Raw genomic sequence first — 25,199 nt, forward strand, 5'->3', positions numbered from 1 at the left:
CCGTACTTCCAAGAAAGAACACAACCAGGGCCTCTCATAGGACAATCTACCTGTCAGTCAAAATGATAGCCAAGCGTCACCTCCTGTAGAAAGTAGGATCAAGCAGCCAATTAGAAAGCGACCTCTATTTAACCCCGCCTACGTCATGGCAACGTTGTTCTTCAGCCAAACCACAAAAAAGCCTTTACCTACCATGCTGGAGGGTTAAGCGTCAACCAATAAAATGTCTTAGAATCAGAGATAGGCAGCGCGGTTATCCAATAGATTGCTGAGAAATCGGCCAATGGGTGGGGCTTGTGAAATGTCCTTTGTACCGTGGTCGAGTGAAGGAGACGGTATCACAGGTGATGTTGGCATGGCGGCGGCTTCCGGGGAGTCGCTGCAGATTGTTCCATTAACCTCTAATGGCGGCAATGTGTGATCCGGGTGTAGTCTAGAAAGAGTTCAGGCTTCTCTCAAATCATAGCTGTGAGCTCAGGAGTCACGTGATGCGACTTTTGTGCGATTTCTGCACTACTTAATTTTTATTTTTTTCTTCAGACTGTAACATTGTTATTGTCCTGGAGGTCCCCAGTGAAAGCTCCTACTGCAATAGAGCGACTCCTGGAGACCGACAGCCTGCCTAATAATTACCCCGCATATCCCCTAAAACAGCCATTAGATACACATTCACAGGATTGATCAGTGGGGTCCGGGCGCTGAGACCCCCACAGAGCCGTGGGATCGCTTGTACAGTACACGGCACTACCGTAACATTGCGTGTCGTGCAATGAATGCTCCGAGCCGCTGGCTTCACGGGTGTAGAAACATGGCAGACGAGGGGGGGTCCTCCCCGGACGCCGTGACAACGCCGCCGGGTCCCTGCAGTCACGTTGGGACGCCCGCCACCATTTCCAACTAGGCGTCTGCGGCATCTAAGGGGTTATTACGCTGCGATAGGAGCGAGCGCTGATCCCTTCACTTGGGGCCTGTTCACACTGCGCCTTTTTGCTGCAGTAAAAGGCGTCGGTTCGAGCAGAAGACACTTCAGCACGATCACCATTGTGTAGTATCTTAGGCATCCATGGTTACGACCACTCGTATAGTAATGGTTAGTGGTCGTAACCATGGATACCTAAACTACGGCAACGCCCTGCACATGGCAAATCAGAAGAACTATACTACATTTCTAATTGGAGGCATTTCTAATATTATTGTTTTTATTACGCCTACTCTATATTGGGTTAGGGTCTTGGAGATGGGAATACCCTCTTTGAGTCTTGGAGGAGATGAGCACCTATTCTGTTTTAGCAAATGGTGGAGTTTTAGCAGCTGCACCCCCAATTCTGATATATCTCTATGACATACTGAGGCCTTGGGACCTCCAGCTGCATCCACAGCAAATTATTGCAGGAGATTTTGTAACTTTGCATTCACGAGGCTGCTGAAATAATATGCGATGGAGAATCCAAGGGAATGTGCCCCGAGGTCCCAGCACAGTGTGCAGGCAGCTGCCACTAGGGGGAGCTAGCCACTTGGATTTGTATTGCTCTTATTGGCTTCAGTGGTAGCTGTATCCGTTTGTATGCAGTGAGCTCCCCCTTGTGGTGACTGCGTGATGTGAAAGTTTTATCATGTAGCAAACTATAGACCTTTATTATGAAATTAAAAAAAAAGCAGAGTTGGGGCCTGTTGGAGCTACGGATAGAAAGTATTTATTCTTTTGGACATTTAACTCCTTGATTGCGTAATTGTAGGCTCTCTGCTGGTGCTAGTTGTCAGTGGGCACTCGCCTGGCACTGTGATTGTGGAGTTTGGCTATCTGTGGAATCTCATCAATGTCTTCTTTCTCCAGACAGTGGGTCACAATGCAGTTCTATGTGTCTCGTCTCCTCCTGATGGTGACCCGGGTGGCTCTGAAGGTGTCTGGTGTCCTATTCTGGATACTAGTCTATGTTGCATCCCTTCTGGCAGCCGCCTCCTACTTGCCGGATGCTCTGCGGCTCATAGCCAGGAAGCCTTTCAGGGCGTTTTATTGGGAGCCACGTAAGAGCGCCCCAGCCTGCCTAACAAGCAGCACGCATGGCCAGCACGGGCACATCCGCATCAAGGTAAGAGCCTGTGCGATGGTTCCCATACATGGAGGTGACGTGGTGCCACTGTAATGTGGCGGGTGAGAGGTGCCAGGAGGTGAGGACAAGTCACTGATGATCTACTTCTTCATTGTACAGAAGTCTGGTATACGCTTCCATTACGTGGCATCTGGAGAAAAGGGCAACCCATTAATGCTTCTTCTGCACGGCTTCCCAGAGAACTGGTAATGTCTTCCACCCTATGTGTGTAATGCCTGCTCACCACTGATAGTGGTCAGAGAGCAATGATGTAATAATATAACATGTAACGTTACTGATCCTGTATTATACTCCAGAGCTGCACTACATCACATACCCTATAGTTAGAGTATGATGGCGAACCTATGGCACTCGTGCCAGAGAGGGTATGCAGAGCACTCTCAGCTGGCCCGCGGCCTCGCCTCACTGATCCAGAGCTGCAGCTTCCTCGGCTCTCACTTCCTCTCACACATTGAGCGGAGCTGAATGATGATGTCATCCAGCTGTGGCCGCGCCGCTCAATGTGTGAGAGGAAGTGAGAGCCGAGGAAGATGCCGGCGCGTGGAGAGGTGTGTGGGTGTGGCTGCTGGTGGGTGTGGCCACTGGTGTGTTTGTGGCCGCTGGTGGGTGGGTGTGTGTGTGTGGCCGCTGGTGTGTGTGTGGTGAGTGTGGCCGCTGTGGTGTGTGTCTGTGTGTGTTTGCCAATGATGGGGAGATGGCCAATGATGGGGGTGATGGGGAGATGGCCAGTGATGGGTAGGGGGCCAGTGATGGAGGTGATGGGGAGAGGGGAGTGATGGGGAGATGGCCAGTGATATGGGGAGAGGGCCAATGATGGGGAGAGCGCCAATGATGGGGTGATGGGGAGAGGGCCAATGATGGGGAGAGGGCCAATGATGGGGGTGATGGGGAGATGGCCAGTGATGGGTAGGGGGCCAATGATGGAGGTGATGGGGAGAGGGGAATGATGGGAGTGATGGGGAGATGGCCAATGATGGGGAGAGCGCCAATGATGGGGGTGATGGGGAGAGGGCCAATGATGGGGGGTGATGGGGAGAGGGGAATGATGGGAGTGATGGGGAGAGAGGGACATTGATGGGGGAAAAGGAAATGATGGACGTGGTGGAATGACATATTTCTGCATGAAGGGGATCATGATGGGGCATATCTCTGCATGAAGGGGATTATGGTGGGGCATATTTCTGCATGAAGGGGATCATGATGGGGCATATTTCTTGCATGAAGGGGATCATGATGGGGCATATTTCTTGCATGAAGGGGATCATGATGGGGCATATTTCTTGCATGAAGGGGATCATGATGGGGCATATTTCGACATGAAGGGGATCATGATGGGGCATATCTCTGCATGAAGGGGATCATGATGGGACATATTTCTGCATGAAGGAGATCATGATGGGGCATATTTCTTGCATGAAGGGGATCATGATGGGGCATATTTCTTGCATGAAGGGGATCATGATGGGGCATATTTCTTGCAGGAAGGGGATCATGATGGGGCATATTTCTTGCATGAAGGGGATCATGATGGGGCATAATTCTTGCATGAAGGGGATCATGATGGGGCATATTTCGACATGAAGGGGATCATGATGGGACATATTTCTTGCATGAAGGGGATCATGATGGGGTATATTTCGACATGAAGGGGATCATGATGGGTCATATTTCTACATGAAGGGGATCATGATGGGTCATATTTCTACATGAAGGGGATCATGATGGGGCATATTTCTACATGAAGGGATCATGATGGGGCATATTTCTACATGAAGGGATCATGATGGGGCATATTTCTACATGAAGGGATCATGATGGGGCATTTCTGCATGAAGGGGATCATGATGGGGCATTTGGCACGTGTTGGCACTTTGTCATAAATAATTGGGTTTTAGGTTGCAGTTTGGGCACTCGGTCTCAGAAAGGTTCGCCATCACTGCCCTAAACTGATTCTGACTCCAGAGCTGCACTCACTATTCTGCTGGTCCAGTCACTGTGTACATACATTACTTATCCTGTACTAATCCTGAGTTGCATCCTCTATTATATTCCAGAGCTGCACTCACTATTCTGCTGGTGGAGTCACTGTGTACATACATTACATTACTGATCCTGTACTGACCCTGAATTACATCCTGTATTATACCCCAGAGCTGCACTCACTATTCTGCTGGTGGAGTTACTGTGTACATGCATTACATTACTTATCCTGTACTGACCCTGAGTTACATGTTGCATTATACCCCAGAGCTGCACTCACTATTCTGCTGGTGGAGTCACTGTGTACATACATTACATTACTTATCCTGTACTGACCCTGAGTTACATCCTGTATTATACCCCAGGGCTGCACTCACTATTCTGCTGGTGGAGTTACTGTGTACATACATTACATTACTGATCCTGAGTTACATTCTGTATTATACCCCAGACCTGCACTCACTATTCTGCTGGTGGAGTCACTGTGTACATACATTACATTACTGATCCTCAGTTACATTACCTCCTGTATTATACTCCAGAGCTGTACTCACTATTCTGCTGGTGGCATCACTGTGTATATACTTTACTTGTCCTGTACTGATCTGGAGTTACATCCTGTATTATACTCCAGATCTGCACTACATCACATACCCTGATTCTGAATTATTTTTCTTTATTGTACTTCAGAGCTGCACCCACTTATGTGCTGTTGCTGTATGTCATTGGAAGCAACCAGCTTGTTGCAAACCTGTAGATATTCATAACTCTGACAGCTGAACTCTTATGGTACTGAAGTATAAAACAATTTAGAGTGCAGAGAACCAGGGCAAACTATGTATGAAGAAATTCTGTGCGATTTCAGCACTGAAACCTGCAGAATTGTGAATGCAGCTCTAGATTATAATACAGCTAAGCTTTTAATGTAGAGCCATTCTGTTTGCACATAACCATGTGTAATGGTTTGGGGAGTCTTTTTTCCTTTAGTGTTGCCCACTCTGTGTGGTGACCCCCTCGTATTGTTGGCAGGTACTCCTGGAGGCACCAGCTGGATGAGTTCTCCCCAGAGTATTGGACTGTGGCCGTGGATCTCAGAGGTTTCGGGAGCTCCGATGCGCCTCCTGAGCTGCGGGATTACAGAATGGAGATACTACTTCAGGACATCCAGGACCTCATTACTGGGCTGGGTGAGGGCTTAGTGTCACACTAGTCTGAGGTGGAGAGGTTTGGTGTGAATTATATTATATATGACCTGTTCTCTCCCACCCAGGTTACTCACACTGTATCTTAGTGGGACACGATTGGGGGGGCACCTTGGCATGGACATTTGCAGTTCGTCACAGCATCATGGTGTCTCGTCTCATTGTTATGAATGCTCCCCACCCGTCAGCCTTCCATGGTAATGTACTATTATTGTTATTTATTATTATAGCCCATTTGTTCCATGGCGCTTTACATGTGAGGAGGGGTATACATAATAAAAGCAAGTACAATAATCTTAATCAATACAAGTCACGACTGGTACAGGAGGAGAGAGGACCCTGCCCGCGAGGGCTCACAATCTACAAGGGATGGGTGAGGATACAGTAGGCGAGGGTAGAGCTGGTCGTGCAGCGGTTTGGTGGATCGGCAGGTTGTAGGCTTGTCGGAAGAGATAGGTCTTCATGTTCTTTTGGAAGTTTTCCATGGTAGATAAGACTCTGATATGTTGGCATAGAGAGTTCCAGAGTAGGGGGGATACACGTGAAAGATCTAGTACGAGATTGTGGGAAGTGGAGATAAGAGGGGCATGGAGAACGAGATCTTGTGAGGATTGGAGGTTGCGTGCAGGTAAGTACCGGGAGACGAGGTCACAGATGTATGGAGGAGACAGGTTGTGGATGGCTTTGTATGTCATGTTAGGCCTGTTTCATACTTCTGCTGTTGGCGGACAATTGGCATCCACCAAAAACGAAAATTAACGGATCCGCCTCCGTTGTGACATACGGATGTCAGCGGACGCTAATATGGACGGATCCGCCGAAGATGAAAAAATTTAAAGCGGTCGAGAGAGAGAGATTTTTAGCCGATCCCGGAACGGCATTTTATGGTTAAAATGCTTCCCGAAGTAAAGCTTCCGGGCATGCGCACTTAAAATTAGCGAACCGTCAAGGAAATATAACGTTGCATTGTCCGTCTCATCTGCCTGGGAGCCGCTAAAATCTTGGCGGATCCGTCAAAAAACGGGAGGGACGGACGACCGTCGGTCAAGATCCGCCTCTAATGTAAGTCTATGGGGGAAAAAATCGGATCCTCCCCTTTTTTGGCGGATCCGTTTTTTTTTTATAAAATTGGCGGATTTTGACTGACGACAAAAAATGGAAGTGTGAAACAGGCCTTAGAGTTTTGAACTGTAGTCTCTGGGCAATGGGGAGCCAGTGCAGGGATTGACAAAGGGGAGAGGCCGGGGAATAGCGGGGGTATAAGTGGATTAGTAAGAAGATAATATTGGGTCCAGAGAGGTAGATCTGTGTGTCATCAGCATAGAGGTGATACTGAAAGCCGTGGGGCTCTATGAGCTGTCCCAGGCCGAAGGTGTAAATGGAGAAGAGCAGGGGCTCTAGAACTGAACCTTGTGGGGCCCTTATGGGCCTATAAGACAAATTATGAGACCAATCCTTTAACACCTTCCTGACATTGCCATAGTACGTTCTTCGTTGAGCTTCTTCTAGTGGACTCCGGACCTGGTACCTGCATCACCTGCTTCTAACGGCAGTGACCGGAATCTAAAAAGGGTGGAATTGGATTTTTATTTTTAACCATTTCACCCCACTTAGATTTTTTTTTTTTTTTGCTTTGTTTTCCAGCACATATTTGGTAAAATGAATGAGGCCATTCTAAACATTGATGTCTTTAAACTGTGTTCCAAATTATTATGCAAAAAGAGTTTAGGAGTGATAAGGTTAGGATTTCTTTTTTCAGTCTGATGTTCATTTCTCCCTAGATTACGTGTTGGCTCATCCATCTCAGCTCTTCTCCTCCCGTTATGTCTTCCTTTTCCAGCTGCCAATCCTACCTGAAATCCTCCTATCTCTGGGTGACTTTGAGGTGAGTAGAAGACACTGATGACCTTCCCAGTGGTCTAGGGGTGTCAGATGCAACCATTGATTTTATCCTCAACTGTATCTTGTTCTTCCTTCCACAGTACATCCGGAAACCATTGGTAGATGCCAGTATGGGTATCCAGAATAAAGAGCGGAGGCTAAGCAATGAAGAGATAGAGGCCTTCATATACTACCCATCCCAAAGAGGAGCCTTAACTCCTGCTCTAAACTACTACAGGAACTTGTTTGGGTGAGAATAACAAGGATTGTAACTTTAATTTAATGATAAAATTGCTTCAGCCTGAAATCACTAGGGCAGCCTTCTGCACATGGGTTTTAGGCTCCGTATGAACGCTATAGCTCTTTTAACTCTTTCATGACCTTCAACGTACATATACAGTGCCTACAAGTAGTATTCAACCCCTTGCAGATTTAGTAGGTTTACACATTCAGAATTAACTTGGCATTGTGACATTTGGACTGTAGATCAGCCTGGAAGTGTGAAATGCACTGCAGCAAAAAAGAATGTTATTTCTTTGTTTAATTTTTTTTTAAATTGTGAAAAGTTTATTCAGAGGGTCATTTATTATTCAACCCCTCAAACCACCAGAATTCTGTTTGGTTCCCCTAAAGTATTAAGAAGTATTTCAGGCACAAAGAACAATGAGCTTCACATGTTTGGATTAATTATCTCTTTTTCCAGCCTTTTCTGACTAAGACCCTCCCCAAACTTGTGAACAGCACTCATACATGGTCAACATGGGAAAGACAAAGGAGCATTCCAAGGCCATCAGAGACAAGATCGTGGAGGGTCACAAGGCTGGCAAGGGGTACAAAACCCTTTCCAAGGAGTTGGGCCTACCTGTCTCCACTGTTGGGAGCATCATCCGGAAGTGGAAGGCTTATGGAACTACTGTTAGCCTTCCACGGCCTGGACAGCCTTTGAAAGTTTCCTCCCGTGCCGAGGCCAGGCTTGTCCGAAGAGTCAAGGCTAACCCAAGGACAACAAGGAAGGAGCTCCGGGAAGATCTCATGGCAGTGGGGACATTGGTTTCAGTCAATACCATAAGTAACGTACTCCACCGCAATGGTCTCCGTTCCAGACGAGCCCGTAAGGTACATTTACTTTCAAAGCGTCATGTCAAGGCTCGTCTACAGTTTGCTCATGATCACTTGGAGGACTCTGAGACAGACTGGTTCAAGGTTCTCTGGTCTGGTGAGACCAAGATCGAGACCTTTGGTGCCAACCACACACGTGACATTTGGAGACTGGATGGCACTGCATACGACCCCAAGAATACCATCCCTACAGTCAAGCATGGTGGTGGCAGCATCATGCTGTGGGGCTGTTTCTCAGCCAAGGGGCCTGGCCATCTGGTCCGCATCCATGGGAAGATGGATAGCACGGCCTACCTGGAGATTTTGGCCAAGAACCTCCGCTCCTCCATCAAGGATCTTAAGATGGGTCGTCATTTCATCTTCCAACAAGACAACGACCCAAAGCACACAGCCAAGAAAACCAAGGCCTGGTTCAAGAGGCAAAAAATCAAGGTGTTGGAGTGGCCTAGTCAGTCTCCTGACCTTAACCCAATTGAAAACTTGTGGAAGGAGCTCAAGATTAAAGTCCACATGAGACACCCAAAGAACCTAGATAACTTGGAGAAGATCTGCATGGAGGAGTGGGCCAAGATAACTCCAGAGACCTGTGCCGGCCTGATCAGGTCTTATAAAAGACGATTATTAGCTGTAATTGCAAACAAGGGTTATTCCACAAAATATTAAACCTAGGGGTTGAATAATTGACCCACACTTGTATGTTTAAAATTTATTAAAATTTAACTGAGCAACATAACTTTTTGGTTTGTAAGATTTATGCATCTGTTAATAAATCCTGCTCTTGTGTGAAGTTTGAAGGCTCTAACTTATTTGCATCTTATCAAACCTGCTAAATCTGCAGGGGGTTGAATACTACTTGTAGGCACTGTACATCATATCTTTAATGTGGCACCACTACCGCAGTTGTGATGATCGCATTAAGGTGCCTTGCAGCAGGGCATCCCGGTGGGTGGTGCGGCCCCCCACAAATACTATTGCTGTGATTGGCTGTTCAATTCCGAACAACGAGTCACAGAGTTTTCAGTGTTTCAGGCAATGAAGTCGGCTGAAACACTGATGTACAGTCTATGATCGGTGCTGTAATATGCAGGGCAGTCATACTGTCGTTCTGTCTCGCTGTCCTAGGCCTTGTGGTGCCACTGACTTTTCAAACCTTTGCCATCACTTCTGCTGATGATGCTGATGTTGAAGAAAGACTTTCCTGTTCAGTTTCTGATCCCTGATCTTTCCCAATCACCCCATTCCCCTTCTCGCCCCTTTTCCCTCCTCTACCCCTCTCCCATAACGCCTCCCCATCTACCCTTTTTGTCGTTGAGCGCTGATCAGTACTTGATCGTTCTATTTTTGGCTTTTTTTTATGCGTGCATCCTGCAGCCGCAGAGTGCTGATCAGTGACGCAAATTACCGATCGGTGTCCGTGCACGCTGTTTTCCAGGACTTTTTTTGTCCCTGTCTAATATTTGTTGTTTTTTTTCCTTTGTTGTGAAAAAAGAATAAAAAAATGTTAGATTAGTTGATAGGACTAGATTAGGGACAGTAAAAATATACTGTAGTAATTGGCATTTACTACAGTATTTTTTTTTTTACTGAATATAGTCAGATAGTTGTGGGCGCTCAGTAATTAATTTTTTTTTACTAATGTCTGTTTAGTAAGTTTGTTTTTTTATTTTACCAAATTTTTGTATTCATTTTGTTTTTATCTTTTTCTTTCTAGATTGTTTAGATTCTTTTTTTTTTCTTCTAAATAAAATAAAGTATTCACCAAACACCGTACACGCAAACACTGCATACGTGAAATAATGTCCCGCTCGTCTCAATCATGGTATTCAGCGGAGGAGGCATACGCTTTCCGTGCCTCCAACACTGACAGTGAGGGAGAAACTTCCACCTTTCTTTGTTTTTTTTATCCTTCTCGTGTGATACTGAACCACCAGGACAGAAAATGAACCAACACTCACCGTTGCTAACCCCGTATGGACCTCATTCCTCCTGAAGATTATGAGCCACTAACTCCTGATCTTGTCGCGCAATCAGGAATCAAATTTGACACCACCGGCCTCACCGAAATCAACTTAAGTCTTTTTCTCTGAGGATCGTGTAAACCTCATGGTGGCCCAGACAAATTTGTATGCCCAGCGATATTTTGCACAAAATGGCACTTCATCATTTTCTAACTGGACCCCTGTAGACTCAGTAGAAATGATGACATTTTGGAGCTTGGTCCTTCACATGGGGATAGTGAAGAAGCCAGAACTTCGGCAATATTGGAGTGTTGACGTTTTGTATAACACTCCAATGTTCTGCATAGCCATGATACGGAAACTATTTGAGGCAATCCAAAAATGTTTCCATTACAGTGATAACGCACAATGTCCTCCCTGAGATGAGCCCAACTTTGACCCACTTTTCAAAGTTCAACCGATCATTGATCACTTCATCAAAAAGTTTGCTGAGGTGTACACTCCCCAAAGGGACATCTGCGTGGATGAGGCTCAAATTTTGGCAATACCTGCCCAGTAAGATGCCCAGGTACGGAATTAAGCTCTCCAAGCTGTGCGAGAGTACCTCAGGGTACACTCACAGGTTTAGGGTTTATGAAGGGAAAGACCTGAATTCAATCCCCTGAATGTCCCTCTGTCCTGGGAGTGAGTGAGAAAGATGTGTGGGATTTGCTGCACCCACTGCTGGATCAAAGTCATCACCTTTATGTAGATAACTTTTATACCAGCATCCCACTCTTCAAGACCCTCTATGCTCAAGCCTGCGGTACTGTCCGCAAAAATCAGAGCGGCCTCCCTAAGATGCTAATTGGGCAGCTGCTCAGAAAGGGGTGAGAGCTGAGCCCAATGTAGCGACAAGATTCTGGTGGTCAAGTACAAGAGGGTTGTCCTTTTCTTGACCACCATACATGGTGACGGCAGTACCCCCACCACAGTACGAGGTACCTCTACACAGGTCCGCAAACCACACTGTGTAAGAACATGGGGGAAGATGATCTCTCCGATCAAGTCCTTCAGCCGTACAGTGCCATGAGAAAGGCCAAGGTGTGGTACAAGAAGCTGGCCATGCATATCGTTCAGATGGCAATGTACTGTATAACGCTTTCCTGCTGTCACGATGTGCAGGCCAGACCATTATGTACCTTCAGTTCCAGGAGTTCCAGCGATCAAGGCCCTTATAGTTGGCAGCCAGGAATGAGCGGGCCCCAGTATTTCTGGAACTGAAAGTGCTTGTATCGTACCAGGGAAAACCCTCAAAGGACAAAAAACGAAGGGTCGCAAAAGAGGTGCTGAGTGTGTTACAGAAGGGGGAGACTCAAGGACACCATTTATCAATGCGACACCTGCCCCGATAAACCTGGCCTGTGTATAAAAGACTGCTTCAGACTATACCACACCTTCATACACTACAGACTTGCACAACGCACGTATGACAACCTGATGTACACTACACAACTCACATATGCCACCACATTATAACATTCACATACCAGGAAACATTAGATCAATTCCAATATAAGGTCACTTGTGGGGGGTTTCCACAGTTTAGGCACATCAGGGGCTCTCCAAACGCGACATGACGCCCGCAGACCATTCCATCAAAGTCTGCATTCCAAAACGTCACTACTTCCCTTCCCGAGCCCCAATGTGTGAACAAACAGTAGTTTTCTCCAACATATTGTGTACCCTCGTACTCAGGAAAAAATGCACAACAATTTTTGGTGTCCTTGTGAAAATAAAAATATTGGGGCTAAAAGAACATTTTTTGCGGAAAAAAACTTATGTTAATTTTTTCCCTCCACATTTCTTCAATTTCTGTGAAGCAGCTGAAGGGTTAATAAACGTCTTGAATGTGGTTTTGAGCACCTTGAGTGGTGCCGTTGTTAGAACGGTGTCACATTTGGGTATTTTATGTCATATAGGCCCCTCATCGGCACTTCAAATGGGATGTGGTCCCTACATAAAAAAAAATTACCAAATTTCTGATTTTTTTTCACAAATAAATACAGGTCATATGGAACAAATTTTACCACTGTGTTGAAGTACAATATGTAATGAAAAACTTTTTCAGAATCCATGGGATCCGTTGAAGCGTTCCAGAGTTATTACCTCATATAGAGACAGTGGTCAGAATTGTAACATTTTACCTGGTCATGAAGGTGAAAACAGGCTTGGAGGGTAAAGAGGTTAAAGGGAATCTTTAAGCAGATTTTTGCTATGTAATATGAGAGCAGCATGATGTAGGGGAACAGACCCTGATTCCAGCGATGTATCACTTACGTGCCTGTGTGTTGTTATTTCAATAAAATCAGTGATTTATTAGCACATTATCACTACAGGACCAGGTGTCTCGTGTCTCCTTGTCAACTGATGTATGTAACCCCGCCCCTCACTACTGATTGGTAGTTTTATCTCAATAAACAGTGTACACAGAAAGCTTTCAATCAGTGGTGTGGACGGGGTTATAGACCTGCTCAGCATTCAGAGCTCTGCTAAATCTGCAGCAGAGAAAACTTGTATCAAAATTATATCATGCAGAGCAGCATGTGACACATGGCTGGAATCAGGGTCTGCTGCTATTAGATAAGATGACAGGATCCTGCTGACAGATTCCTGTAGTGAGATATTTCATAGGTGTCTAATCGTTGCAGGACTCGCTTCTATCTCCAAAACAGGGGTCTCCGATATCATCTGCTCTATCCAGGTGTAGAAGGAGTGGTTAGGTATTTCATTTGCTCTCTGCGTTCATGTTCATGAAAAAATATTTGGTCAGCCACCAATTGTGCAAGTTCTCCCACTTAAAAAGATGAACATCACAAAACAATCACTGACCTCAGGGAGACCAGTCAAAGAAAACACTGCGGCAGCCGGCAAAGGCGCTCAATCAGTGAAATCCTGGGTGCATTGCTCCCTGGGAAATATGAATATGCAAATAAAGTCCATGGAGACTCATTTAAGAGTCTCAAACGCGGGACTAGACAGATCTTCCTCCAGGGAAGGACCCAGCCAAGGAGTGGCTCTTTTCAGAAACCACCATTACCACCATATTAAGTGGCCCTTTAAGTCAATATCCAGCTCTTTACGAGTTTACAGATATGACAAGGGAAATACCGAGGCCAGGTAGCTATCCACAGACAGCTGTTTCGGCGTGTTGCCCCTCATCAGTGTGGAGTAGGATTCTGATTTAAAAAGAGGAGAGAGGCCTGTAATTGACCTCATAGGTAGACCACAACTATGAGAGACAAAATGAGAAAAAAAAAGGGACTACAATTTTGTTTCTGGTGTCCTTCGACAGCTCTTTGGTCTTCACCATAGTGGAGTTTGGAGTCAGACTGTTTGAGGTTGTGGACAGGTGTGTTTTATACTGATAACAAGTTCAAACAGGTGCCATTACTACAGGTAATGAGTGGAGGACAGAGGAACCTCTCAAAGAAGAAGTTACAGATCTGCGAGACCAAAGAAATGTTGCATGTTTTTTAGATGACCAAATACGTATTTTCCACCATAATTTGCAAAATAAATCTTACCAAATCAGACAAGGCGATTTTCTGGATTTGTTTTCTCATTCTGACTCTCATAGTTGTGGTCTACCTATGATGTCAGTTACAGGCCTCTCTCATCTTTTTAAGTGGGAGAACTTACACAATTGGTGGTTGACTATATACTGTTTTTCCCCACTGTATATGGAAGCTACGTAACTTCTTTCCATGTCTCCAATAGAAGTGTTAATTGTATATCTAATATATAAAGCTCAATGTGTGTGTGTATGTCCGGGATTGGCATCTGCACCGTCGCAGTTACAGCCACAAAATTTTTCACAGTCGCACGTCTGGACCCCGAGAGTGTCGTAGGCTATGTTGTGAGGCGAAATTTTAACCCCGCGTGTTCCAATTCACCAAACAATTTTGCCCCTATCTACATAATGGGGAAAAAGTGAAAGGAAAAGTGTTGGAGGCAAATTTACAGCTGCCAGATGTGAACAAGGGGGACTTAAAGAATGAGAGCGATGGCACCAAAGAGTGTATACCGTACAGTTGCTAAGGTGGGGCCCTGACATGGGATACTCACCACACACGGGGATATGAACACACACAAAATGCACCACACACTACCACGTGCTTCACCACATATACCACCCTCAGCACACATTTCACCACACATACACCAACCTCGCCACATAAAAGTCAAAACACAAAAGTCGCCACTCAAAACTCGCCACGCTGTCCCAGAGCCGTTTAAAAGATGAAAGCTGAGCTGTGATTGGTTGCTATCAGCAACAGTTTTCCTTGTAGACAGTTGTGGTAACTGAGGCCTATTATTCTTATCATTTCTATGGTGTTATCGTCCTTCTGTAAAGCTGGAAATAACACACTTTATTACCGTGCAAACACAGACCACCCTCTGACACAGACTGCAGGGGGAGCCCAGTATCACACAGGATAGGATTAGATACATGGCTCAGCAGACAGTATCACACAGGATAGGATTAGATACACAGCTCAGCAGTCAGTATCAGGATAGGATTAGACACACAGCTCAGCAGTCAGTATCACACAGGATAGGATTAGATACACGGCTCAGCAGACAGTATCACACAGGAGAGGATTAGATACACGGCTCAGCAGTCAGTATCACACAGGATAGGATTAAATACACAGCTCAGCAGTCAGTATCACACAGGATAGGATTAGATACAGCTCAGCAGTCAGTATCACACAGGAGAGGATTAGACACACGGCTCAGCAGGCAGTATCACCAAGGATAGGATTAGATACACAGCTCAGCAGTCAGTATCACACAGGATAGGATTTAGATACACAGCTCAGCAGTCAGTATCACACAGGATAGGATTAGATACAGCTCAGCAGTCAGTATCACACAGGAGAGGATTAGACACACGGCTCAGCAGGCAGTATCACACAGGATAGGATTAGATACACAGCTCAGCAGTCAGTATCACACAGGATAGGATTAGATACACAGCTCAGCTGTCAGTATCACACAGGAGAGGATTAGACACACGGCTCAGCAGACTGTATCACAAAGGTAGGATTAGATACACAGCTCAGCAGTCAGTATCACTGAGGATAGGATTAGATACACAGCTCAGCAGTCAGTATCACACAGGAGAGGATTAGACACACGGCTCAGCAGGCAGTATCACACAGGATAGGATTAGATACACAGCTTAGCAGTCAGTATCACACAGGATAGGGTTAGATACACGGCTCAGCAGACGGTATCAGACAGGATAGAATTTTCATTCCAAGAATTCCACTCATTCCATCTGATTTGTTTTTTGATTTTAAACGTTTCCAGTTCAACTGCTATTTGCAATGTCCATTAACAATGCTCAGGGACAGTCCTTGAAAGTAGTGGGGATCGATTTGCAGTCTCCATGCTTTTCTCATGGTCAAATTTACGTGATCTGTTCAAGAGTTGGAACTGCCAAAAATCTGTTCATCTTTGCACCGAAAGGAAAAACCAAACATGTTGTTTATCAAACTGCTCTTGAATGAGTTGAAAATAAAATACTATCTATACTTGGGTAATCGTTTAGTTAATTTGTGTTGCAAATCTGTAGTGTTGAATATATGATGTGAAATGTTTTTATGTGCAATATAATCATTATAATTTGTTATCACTAACCACAGTTGGTGACTATGCCCAGGCAACGCCGGGCTCTTCAGCTACTCATTGATATATTTGGTGCAGTGATCTGTCCACCCTGTGTACTCTTCTTAGTAGTACTTCTGTCTCTGTAGGTTCTTCCCGGTGAAAGCCCAAGATGTTCTTGTACCCACACTGCTGCTATGGGGGGAGAAGGACACATTCTTGGAGGCTGCAATGGTCCCAGAAATGCAGCAGTATGTCCATGCTCCTTTCAAGGCGGAGATTATACACAATGCAAGTCATTGGCTACAACAGGATCAGCCCGAGGAGGTGAACAGGGTCATGTGGGACTTCCTGAGCCGTGAGATGCCTGCGTCCACACACTGACTGTATGACGTGTGCATACATTAGTTTGTATGTTGGAGCATGTAGTTAAAATCAGCAAAAATGTGTTTATATAAGATGCTGACCTACATACTCTCAAAAGCTTGGACACACCTGTTCACGCCGTGGCTTTCTTTGCTCTTATTGGAATGTGCACATTGTAGGTTCAGAGTGAAGATGGCAAAACCAGAAAGGAACAAATATGGAAACGAGTAAAGAAAGTATGTGTTAAACCTTAGATTCTGCAGATTACCCCCCCCTTTTACCCCTTTTACCCTGATGACAGCTTTACACCCCCTTGGCATGCTCTCAAGTAGCTTCATCAGGTAGTCACTTTCCAGTGAGAATGCATGCATGTCAAGAGTTAATTTGAGGAATCACCGGCCTTCAGAAAGTGACCTTGAAGTCTGTTTTGCAGTGTTATATTGCCAAGTCCAAGTTCACAACTGTTCTAAGCCAGACTATGGGACGAAACACTCAAGTAAAGAGAAAAAACAGTCCATCATTACTTTAAGACATGAAGGCCAGTCAGTCTAGACTATTGCTAGGACTTTGAAGGTATCCTTAACCCCTTCCTTACCGATGACGGAATAGTACGTCATCGGTAAGGTCCCCCGCTTTGAGGTGGGCTCCGGCGGTGATCCCACCACAAAGCCGCAACATGTCAGCTGTTATGAACAGCTGACATGTGCCCGCAATAGGCGCGAGTGGAATCGCCGTCCGCCCGTGCCTATTATCTAGTTAAATTACGCTGTCAAAGCTGACAGCGGGCATTTACATAGCATTTCCGGCCGCCGGCCCGGAAATGAGCTCATCGCCGACCCCCCCGTCAAGTGATCGGGGTCGGCGTCATGTTGACTGGACAACCAGAGGTCCCATAGAGACCTCTATGGTTGTTCCAGGCGGATGGCTTTCAGCACCACCCAGTGGTCGGCGCTGAAAGCACAGGAGGAATTTTGCTACATATGGGCTATCTGCTCATCGCCCATATGTAGCAGAGCCGATCGAGTATTGCATGCTTCAAGCCTCCTATGGAGGCTGTTGAAGCATGCCAAAAGTAAAAAAAAAAAAGTTTAAAAGTAAAAAAAAAATAAAAGTTCAAATCACCCCCCTTTCGCCCCAATCAAAATAAAACAATAAAAAAAAATCCCACATATACATATTAGGTATCGCCGCGTTCAGAATCGCCAGATCTATCAATAATAAAAAAGTATTAACCCGGGAAAAAAATTAAAAACGCCAGAATTATGTTTTTTTGGTCACCACGACATTGCATTAAAATGCAATAACGGGCGATCAAAAGATCGTATCTGCACAAAGGTGGTATCATTAAAAACGTCAGCCCGGCACTCAAAAAATAAGCCCTCACCTGACCCCAGATCACGAAAAATGGAGACGCTATGGGTCTCAGAAAATTGCGCAATTTTTTTTTTTTTAGCAAACTTTGGAATTTTTTTTCACCACTTAGATAAAAGAGAGACATGTTTGGTGTCTTTGAACTCGTAATGACCTGGAGAATCATAATGGCAGGTCAGATTTAGCAACTAGTGAACCTAGCAAAAAAGCCAACAAAAACAAGTGTGAGATTGCACTTTTTTTGCAATTTCACCGCACTTGGAATTTTTTTCCTGTTTTCAAGTACACAACACGGTAAAACCAATGGTGTATTTTAAAAGTACAACTCGTCCCGCAAAAAATAAGCCCTCATATGGCCATATTGACGGAAAAATAAAAAAGTTATGGCTCTGGAAAGAAGGGGAACGAAAAATCGAAAAAAGCTCCGGGAGTGAAGGGGTTAAGTGCATCCATATAAACCATTAATTGTTACGCTGAAACTGACTCTCATGAGGACTACCACAGGAAAGGAAGATCAAGAATTACCTCTGCTGCAGATAAGTTCATCAAAATTACCAACCTCAGAAACTGTAAACTGATAGAACCTCAAATAACAGCCCTCATAAATGATTCTCAGACCTCAAGTAGCAGACATCTCAATATTAGCTGTACAGAACTGTTACATGAACAGGCGTATTCAAATTTACTCTGTCGCCTAATTGGGGGACACAGAACCTTGGGTGTTATGCTGCTGTCCACTAGGAGGCGACACTATGCATAATCTGAAAAAAGATTAACTTTGGCTCCTCCTCTGCAGTATACACCCCTAGACAGCGTCAGCCTTCTCCAGTTTTTGCTTAGTGTCGCAAGGAGGCACACCTTTTTTCTTCCGTTTTTTTCCTTTTTTCACGGAAATACAGATGAAGAAAAGTGGGTCTCCAGCGAGACTCCCGGCATGGCTCCCTCCTCGGTCCCCTATTAGGGGTACCCGGTTGAGGTTGAGGTGGTTTTTTTCCCCATGTCGCTCCCTCCCCAGTCCCTCGGGTCCTGGTTCGAGGTCGAGACCCCCCTCCTTCCCCAACACCCTTAAGGGGTCTGGGTTGAGGTCGAGGCGAGGATGAAGACCCCCTGACGGTGACAGACGCACCCTCCCTAATCCCCCGCAGGGGGTATTAGGTTGAGACGCCTCAGGTAGGGTCGGAGATCAGGCAGCATTTCGCAGCTTCCAGGGACCCCAGGCTGGCTGAGGGATCCTGTGGGGGCCGGGGGAGGGTGCGGACTGGATGGCACAGCAGAAACAGGGCTTTTGCTGTGTCCCTGTCTCTGCAGCAGCAGCGGCTCCATAGCCCTTCAGGGGCCCCCCATACAAAAACCGCTACCCCTGCTACCCCCACCGCTATCCAGTCGACCGTTCTGGGGGGGTCTGGTACAAATCCGCCCTCCCCCCGGACTACCGCGCCGCTCTGGAGCCCTCCTGGGCATCAGGCTTCAAATTTAGACCGCGGCTTCGGCCTAGCTGAAGCAGCCGCCTTTTCCCTGCCCCCCGGCCCGCCCCCCGGATGACCAAAATGACACACTGGAGTGTCATAGAAGGGGCGGATTGAGGCAGAAAGGGCGCGTTTTTACACAGCCCAGCGTGCCCTTTTCAGCTCTCCGCCCCCTCCTCCCTCTCCTCAGAGCCCTGGTGGCCATTTTTTCTGGATGAGATCCAGGAGAGAAGCATCACAGCGGTCTCCGGGGGGCACAGAACTTGGATCTGTCGGCGCTGGACCTAGGGGCACACCGGTGGGGTAAGCTCACAGCTGGGTTCTCATTACTCAGCTGTGAATCTATACTTCCTATAAGGCTTTCTGTGGGTTCCCTCTGCGTAGCCACCCCTGTACGATCCCTTATAGCCAGCCTCTGTGCACTATGCCGGGCTCAAGGAAGAGAACCAGGCAGGAATGTTTCTATGCATTCTGCACAGCCTGCAAAGCCACGCTCCCTAGTGGCAGCACGTATCCGCACTGCCGAGTCTGCATCCAGAACTCTGGGTCAGAACCCCAGGGAGTCCCTACTGACGCTTCAGTGTCACAGGCCACGCCGGAATGGGCAACTCAGATGTCTCAGTCTATGTCACAGTCCATAGACAACCTAACTGCTACATTGCTGCAAGCTCTGCAGAGTCGGACCCCGGCTATGGACGGTACACAGCAAACGGACAGCTTGTCTCAGGAACATGCTGCTTCCGACTCTCACAGACGTAAGCGGACTCACAGGTCTCGATCACCTGAGTCGCACTATAGCACAAGGTCGTTCCCCTCTAGGGAGAGACAGCGTCATTCCAGGTCTCCTGGGCAGTCCCCTGCCACAGACAGACAGTGCAATTTACCACAGGGATCCCCCACCACAGAAGACCCCCGCCCCAGGTCGCCCTCCAGGGATCACCTTAGTGAGGCACAGGATTCGGAGGGCATCTGTGACTCCGACTCAGATAATGAAACGGTCAGGTCCGTGGTACCTTCTCCCCCTAGCAATACAGCGCTAGTTGAGGACATAATTTCTTCTATTCATCGGGTGCTAAAAATTCCAGAGTCGCCCCCGGAAGTCCCAAAACATAGGATTTGCTTCGAAAGTGTTCAAAAACCACCTAAGGTCTTCCCTAATCACGATGAGTTTGAGAAAATACTTACCAAACAGTTTGCGCAGCCTGACAAAAAATTCGCTAATCGCAAATATCTGGAAGCGAAGTACCCCTTCCCACAGGAAGACACCAAACAATGGGCAGATCCACCTGAAGTGGACCCTCCGGTTTCTAGGCTAGCAGCGCAGACTTTACTCTCTCTGCCGGATAGCTCAACCCTCAGGGACGCAGCAGACCGGCAAGTAGAACGCATGGCTCGTTCTATTTTCGAAGCGGCAGGCGCCTCTCTGGGCCCTGCGTTTGCTTCAGTTTGGGCAGCCAAGGCCATCCTAGCTTGGGCCAAAAGACTACAGGAGGGTCTTCAGGCTTCAAATCCTGAACTCTCGGACCAAGCGGTCCAGATGGCAGTGGTAGCAGACTACATGATTCATGCAGCCCTGGATTCCGCCAGAGGTGTAGCGGGAATAGCATCAAACGCCATCACGATCCGACGCATCCTCTGGCTGCGAGAATGGAAAGCGGATGCGGCCTCAAAGAAGTCCCTCACGCGACTTCCGTATTCTACTGGTAGACTTTTCGGCGAAAAGTTGGACACCATGATAGCCAATGCCACCGGGGGTAAGAGTACCTCTCTCCCTCAACTAAAACCGAAACGCACGTTCAAACGAAGAAACCAGACGCGATTCCGATCCTTTCGGAATTCCTCGGGCTGGTCCGTTTCGCGCCCAGTGCAAAACCGCAACCGTTCTCCACGCAGAGACAACCCACGGACGCAGCAGCGACCGGACAGGGCTTGGCAGTCGAAAGCAGGCCAAGCGAAACCCAAGGGAGGAAAACCTCAGAACTTCACTTCATCATGACTCGAGACCTCCGGAAGACACCCCACCAGTAGGCGGCCGACTTTTACTCTTTCAGCAAGTCTGGCTGCCTATTACAGAAGACAGGTGGGTCAGGGAAATAGTGTCTTCCGGATACAAGATAGAGTTCACTTCCGTTCCACCGAACCGGTTCTTCCTTTCTGTTCCTCCAACACCACCAGAAAAGGCTCGTGTCTTCCACCAAGCGGTTTCCTCTCTCCTTCAATCAGGAGTTGTGGTGCCGGTTCCCGCGAACGAGAGATTCCGAGGATTCTACTCAAATTTGTTTGTAGTCCCCAAGAAAGGAGGCGGCGTCCGACCCATACTGGACCTAAAACAGCTCAACAATTACGTACGGGTCCGTCATTTCCGCATGGAGTCCCTCCGGTCCATCGTTGCATCCATGGAGCAGGGAGAATTCCTCGCCTCCATAGACATACAGGATGCGTATCTCCACATACCAATTGCTCCCGCCCACCAAAGGTTTCTCAGGTTCGCGGTCAACCAAAACCACTACCAGTTTGTCGCCCTTCCATTCGGACTCGCCACGGCTCCAAGAACGTTCACCAAAGTCATGGCGGCCACCATGGACGTCCTGCACTCAAGAGGCATTCTAGTCGTCCCGTACCTGGACGACCTCCTCGTCAAGTCTCCCACTTTCAAAGACTGCGAGGTCAGTGTCTCAATCACTCTAGACACTCTGAGTCGCCTGGGATGGCTAGTCAACCTACAGAAATCGTCGACCATCCCAACTCGGACTCTAACATTCCTGGGAATGGTATTCGACACCACCAGGGGCCTGGTGCTCCTTCCCAAGGACAAGACACTGGCCATCCGTCTGGGAGTTCGCACACTCCTTCGCAGTCCTCCTCGATCTCTCCGGTTTGCCATGAGAATCCTCGGCAGGATGGCAGCAGCAATAGAGGCAGTGCCATTTGCCCAGTTTCACCTCAGGGTCCTTCAGCTAGCCATACTCAGATCTTGGGACAGGAACCCCTTCTCCCTCGACAGGGAGTTCAGGTTGACGTCATCAACCAGGAGGTCCCTGCACTGGTGGCTCAAACCAACCTCGCTTACACGAGGGAAGCCATTCCTCTCAGGACAATGGAAGATCCTGACTACCGATGCAAGCCTGACAGGCTGGGGGGCGGTACACCTACATCACAGGGCACAGGGCAAGTGGTCACCGAGGGAAGTGACATTGCCCATCAATGTTCTGGAAATCAGGGCCATTCTCTTGGCACTGAGAGCCTTTCATCACTTGCTTGCAGCCTCGCACATACGGATACAGTCGGACAATGCCACGGCTGTGGCATACGTGAATCACCAAGGCGGGACCCGCAGCGCCCAGGCAATGAGAGAAGTGGCTCATATCCTCCGCTGGGCGGAAGACACAAGGTCGGTTCTTTCTGCGGTACACATTCCGGGTGTAGAAAACTGGGAAGCCGACTTCCTCAGCAGGCAAGGAATGGACTCGGGGGAGTGGTCTCTCCATCCCGAGATTTTTTACCAGATCTGTCAACGATGGGGAACCCCGGATGTGGACCTAATGGCATCCCATCTCAATGCCAAGGTTCCCAATTTCATGGCCAGGACACACGACCCGCGGTCGCTTGGAGCGGATGCCCTGGTCCAGGACTGGTCCCAGTTCCGACTCCTGTACATTTTTCCACCCCTCCCCCTAATAGCCAGGGTCGTGAGGAAGGTCAAGCAAGAGGGAGTTCCGACCATCCTCATCGCGCCAGACTGGCCCAGACGTACTTGGTACGCCGACATCGTCCAACTTACGGCAGACGCCCCCTGGCGTCTACCTGACCGCCACGACCTTCTGTCTCAAGGTCCGTTCTTCCACCAGAATTCAGGGGCCCTCAATTTGACGGCATGGCCCTTGAAACCTGGATTCTAACCCAGGCAGGTTTTTTCACCGGCAGTCATTGCAACTATGATCAGGGCAAGGAAGCCTGCCTCTGCCAAGCTCTATTATCGTACCTGGAGAGCCTTCTTTTCTTGGTGCGAATCTCATGGACAAGTCCCACTCCCTTATTACCTCCCGAAGGTACTAGGTTTTCTTCAATCGGGCCTAGATGCCAAGCTATCCTTAAGTTCGCTTAAGAGTCAGGTGTCGGCGCTTTCAGTCCTTTTTCAAAAGCGCATTGCTATTAAACCGCAAGTAAGGACTTTCATCCAGGGAGTTTCCCGATTGGTTCCTCCCTACAAACGTCCGATGGATACGTGGGACCTCAATCTGGTCCTGACAGCATTGCAAACTCCACCCTTCGAACCTCTTAGAGAAGTTCCACTCTCCATTCTGTCTCAGAAAGTGGTTTTTCTAGTGGCTATCACCTCGTTACGCAGAGTGTCGGAATTGTCAGCACTTTCCTGCAGACGACCTTTCCTAGCCTTTCACCAGGACAAGGTGGTTCTCCGCACGGTACCATCCTTCCTTCCGAAGGTTGTGTCCAACTTTCACCTTAACGAAGAGATTTCACTGCCTTCCCTTTGCCCGGTTCCGGTACATAGAGTGGAGAAGGCTCAGCATACGCTTGACCTAGTCAGGGCATTGCGGATTTACGTGTCCAGGACTGCACCTTTCCGGAAATCCGATTCCCTCTTCATTCTTACGGAAGGTAGTCGCAAGGGGTTGCCGGCTTCCAAGGCTACCCTTGCCAGGTGGATCAAGTCCACCATACATGAGGCCTACCGACTTAACAGTTCCCCTCTTCCGGCCGGTATCACGGCACACTCTACACGGGCAGTAGGGGCCTCCTGGGCCATTCGGCATCAGGCTTCGGCACAACAAGTGTGCAAGGCGGCCACTTGGACTAGCCTACACACGTTTACGAAACACTACAGTGTTCATACCCAGTCCTCAGCGGATGCGAGCCTGGGTAGACTGGTTCTGCAGGCGGCAGTACCCCAAGTCTAGGGGACTGTCAGCATAATATTCGTCCACTGCTTCCCACCCAGGGACTGCTTTGGGACGTCCCAAGGTTCTGTGTCCCCCAATTAGGCGACAGAGTAAAGGAGATTTTTGTGTACTCACCGTAAAATCTCTTTCTCTTAGCCTTTAATTGGGGGACACAGCTCCCACCCTGTTGCCCTTACGGGCCGTTGTTTCCTGTTGAGTTCTCATATTGTTCTTGAGCTCGTACATAGTAGCCTTCTTACAGGCATGGTTATGTTATTTGGTTACGTTCCTCCTTATGCTTTGGCACAAAACTGGAGAAGGCTGACGCCGTCTAGGGGTGTATACTGCAGAGGAGGAGCCAAAGTTAATCTTTTTTCAGATTATGCATAGTGTCGCCTCCTAGTGGACAGCAGCATAACACCCAAGGTTCTGTGTCCCCCAATTAAAGGCTAAGAGAAAGAGATTTTACGGTGAGTACACAAAAATCTCCTTTTTAACTGGTACTGTATATGTTATACACTCCTCAACATTGAAATTGCAGCACCAAGAAGGAAAAGTTGTGGAATTATGGAAATTACAGGATGGGTAGATCTGCAAATGATGAAAAAATGTAAATTAAATTTTTAAAACTTCTTGAGTTATTCAGTAATGAGTAGGAGCGCCACATGCAGAAATCCCCGCACTTAGCAGCCAAAGCAGTATCCATAAGGTTACGACATATGACATTGTCATTTCCCTGACTTTGATGAAAGCTCACATGCTGAGCTTGCATTTTCCCCCCCAGCACATGATGGCTGATTCAATCTTCCATCATGTGCCTTTAACAGCCACAGGGGTGTGGTGCTCCTCCCGCAGCTGTTAACATATTAAATCCTGCGATCAATCACTTGACAGCAGGATTCAAAACGTGTTGACAGGAAGTTCGGCATTCCACACTACCTTCGGCCCGCCCGTGACGTGATCGTGGGGCACCGATGGGTTGCATTAGAGCCGAGGGTCTGCTGATGACCCCTCTGCCTGATATTAAGATCCTCCTTCATAGCAAATCGAGATTATGCATGTTTAGTATCTACGCACTCATACTGACCTAGAGAATCATATTACCAGTGGTCTGTTTTACCATATAGTGAAAATGGTAAAAAAAACAATAATGGAATTGCACTTTTTTTTTTTTTAATTTCGCCGCAAT

At 47.4% G+C, this 25,199-nt stretch overlaps 1 protein-coding gene across 4 annotated transcripts; it reads left to right on the top strand.

The window, feature by feature from the left end:
• The first annotated feature begins 242 nt into the window (after positions 1 to 242).
• EPHX3 (epoxide hydrolase 3) lies at positions 243 to 24,642 on the top strand. 4 transcript variants are annotated; one of them, XM_073588788.1, is made up of 8 exons: positions 243 to 344; positions 1,839 to 2,090; positions 2,211 to 2,296; positions 5,121 to 5,278; positions 5,362 to 5,490; positions 7,075 to 7,178; positions 7,276 to 7,424; positions 16,056 to 24,642. In XM_073588788.1, exons 2-8 carry the CDS (start codon positions 1,848 to 1,850, stop codon positions 16,288 to 16,290), a joined length of 1,104 nt encoding a protein of 367 aa, XP_073444889.1. In that variant the 5' UTR covers positions 243 to 344; positions 1,839 to 1,847; the 3' UTR covers positions 16,291 to 24,642. The 4 variants fall into 4 exon arrangements, with proteins under 4 accessions (XP_073444889.1, XP_073444887.1, XP_073444886.1 ...); XM_073588786.1 differs by having other exon boundaries at positions 276 to 344; positions 1,835 to 2,090; XM_073588785.1 differs by having other exon boundaries at positions 338 to 468; positions 1,835 to 2,090.
• Positions 24,643 to 25,199: the final 557 nt, after the last annotated feature.

Source organism: Dendrobates tinctorius, unplaced genomic scaffold (genome assembly GCF_039654945.1).
Source record: "Dendrobates tinctorius isolate UK_male_01 unplaced genomic scaffold, ASM3965494v1 ptg000104l, whole genome shotgun sequence".
Classification (NCBI taxonomy): domain Eukaryota; kingdom Metazoa; phylum Chordata; class Amphibia; order Anura; family Dendrobatidae; genus Dendrobates; species Dendrobates tinctorius.

Excerpts from the sequence above, each read along its gene's own strand:
- EPHX3 (XM_073588788.1), top strand. The coding sequence starts at position 1,848 with ATGCAGTTCTATGTGTCTCGTCTCCTCCTGATGGTGACCCGGGTGGCT. Across the intron at positions 5,279-5,361 it reads GGACCTCATTACTGGGCTGG|GTTACTCACACTGTATCTTA; the intron begins GTGAGGGCTTAG and ends TCTCCCACCCAG. Across the intron at positions 5,491-7,074 it reads CCACCCGTCAGCCTTCCATG|ATTACGTGTTGGCTCATCCA; the intron begins GTAATGTACTAT and ends ATTTCTCCCTAG.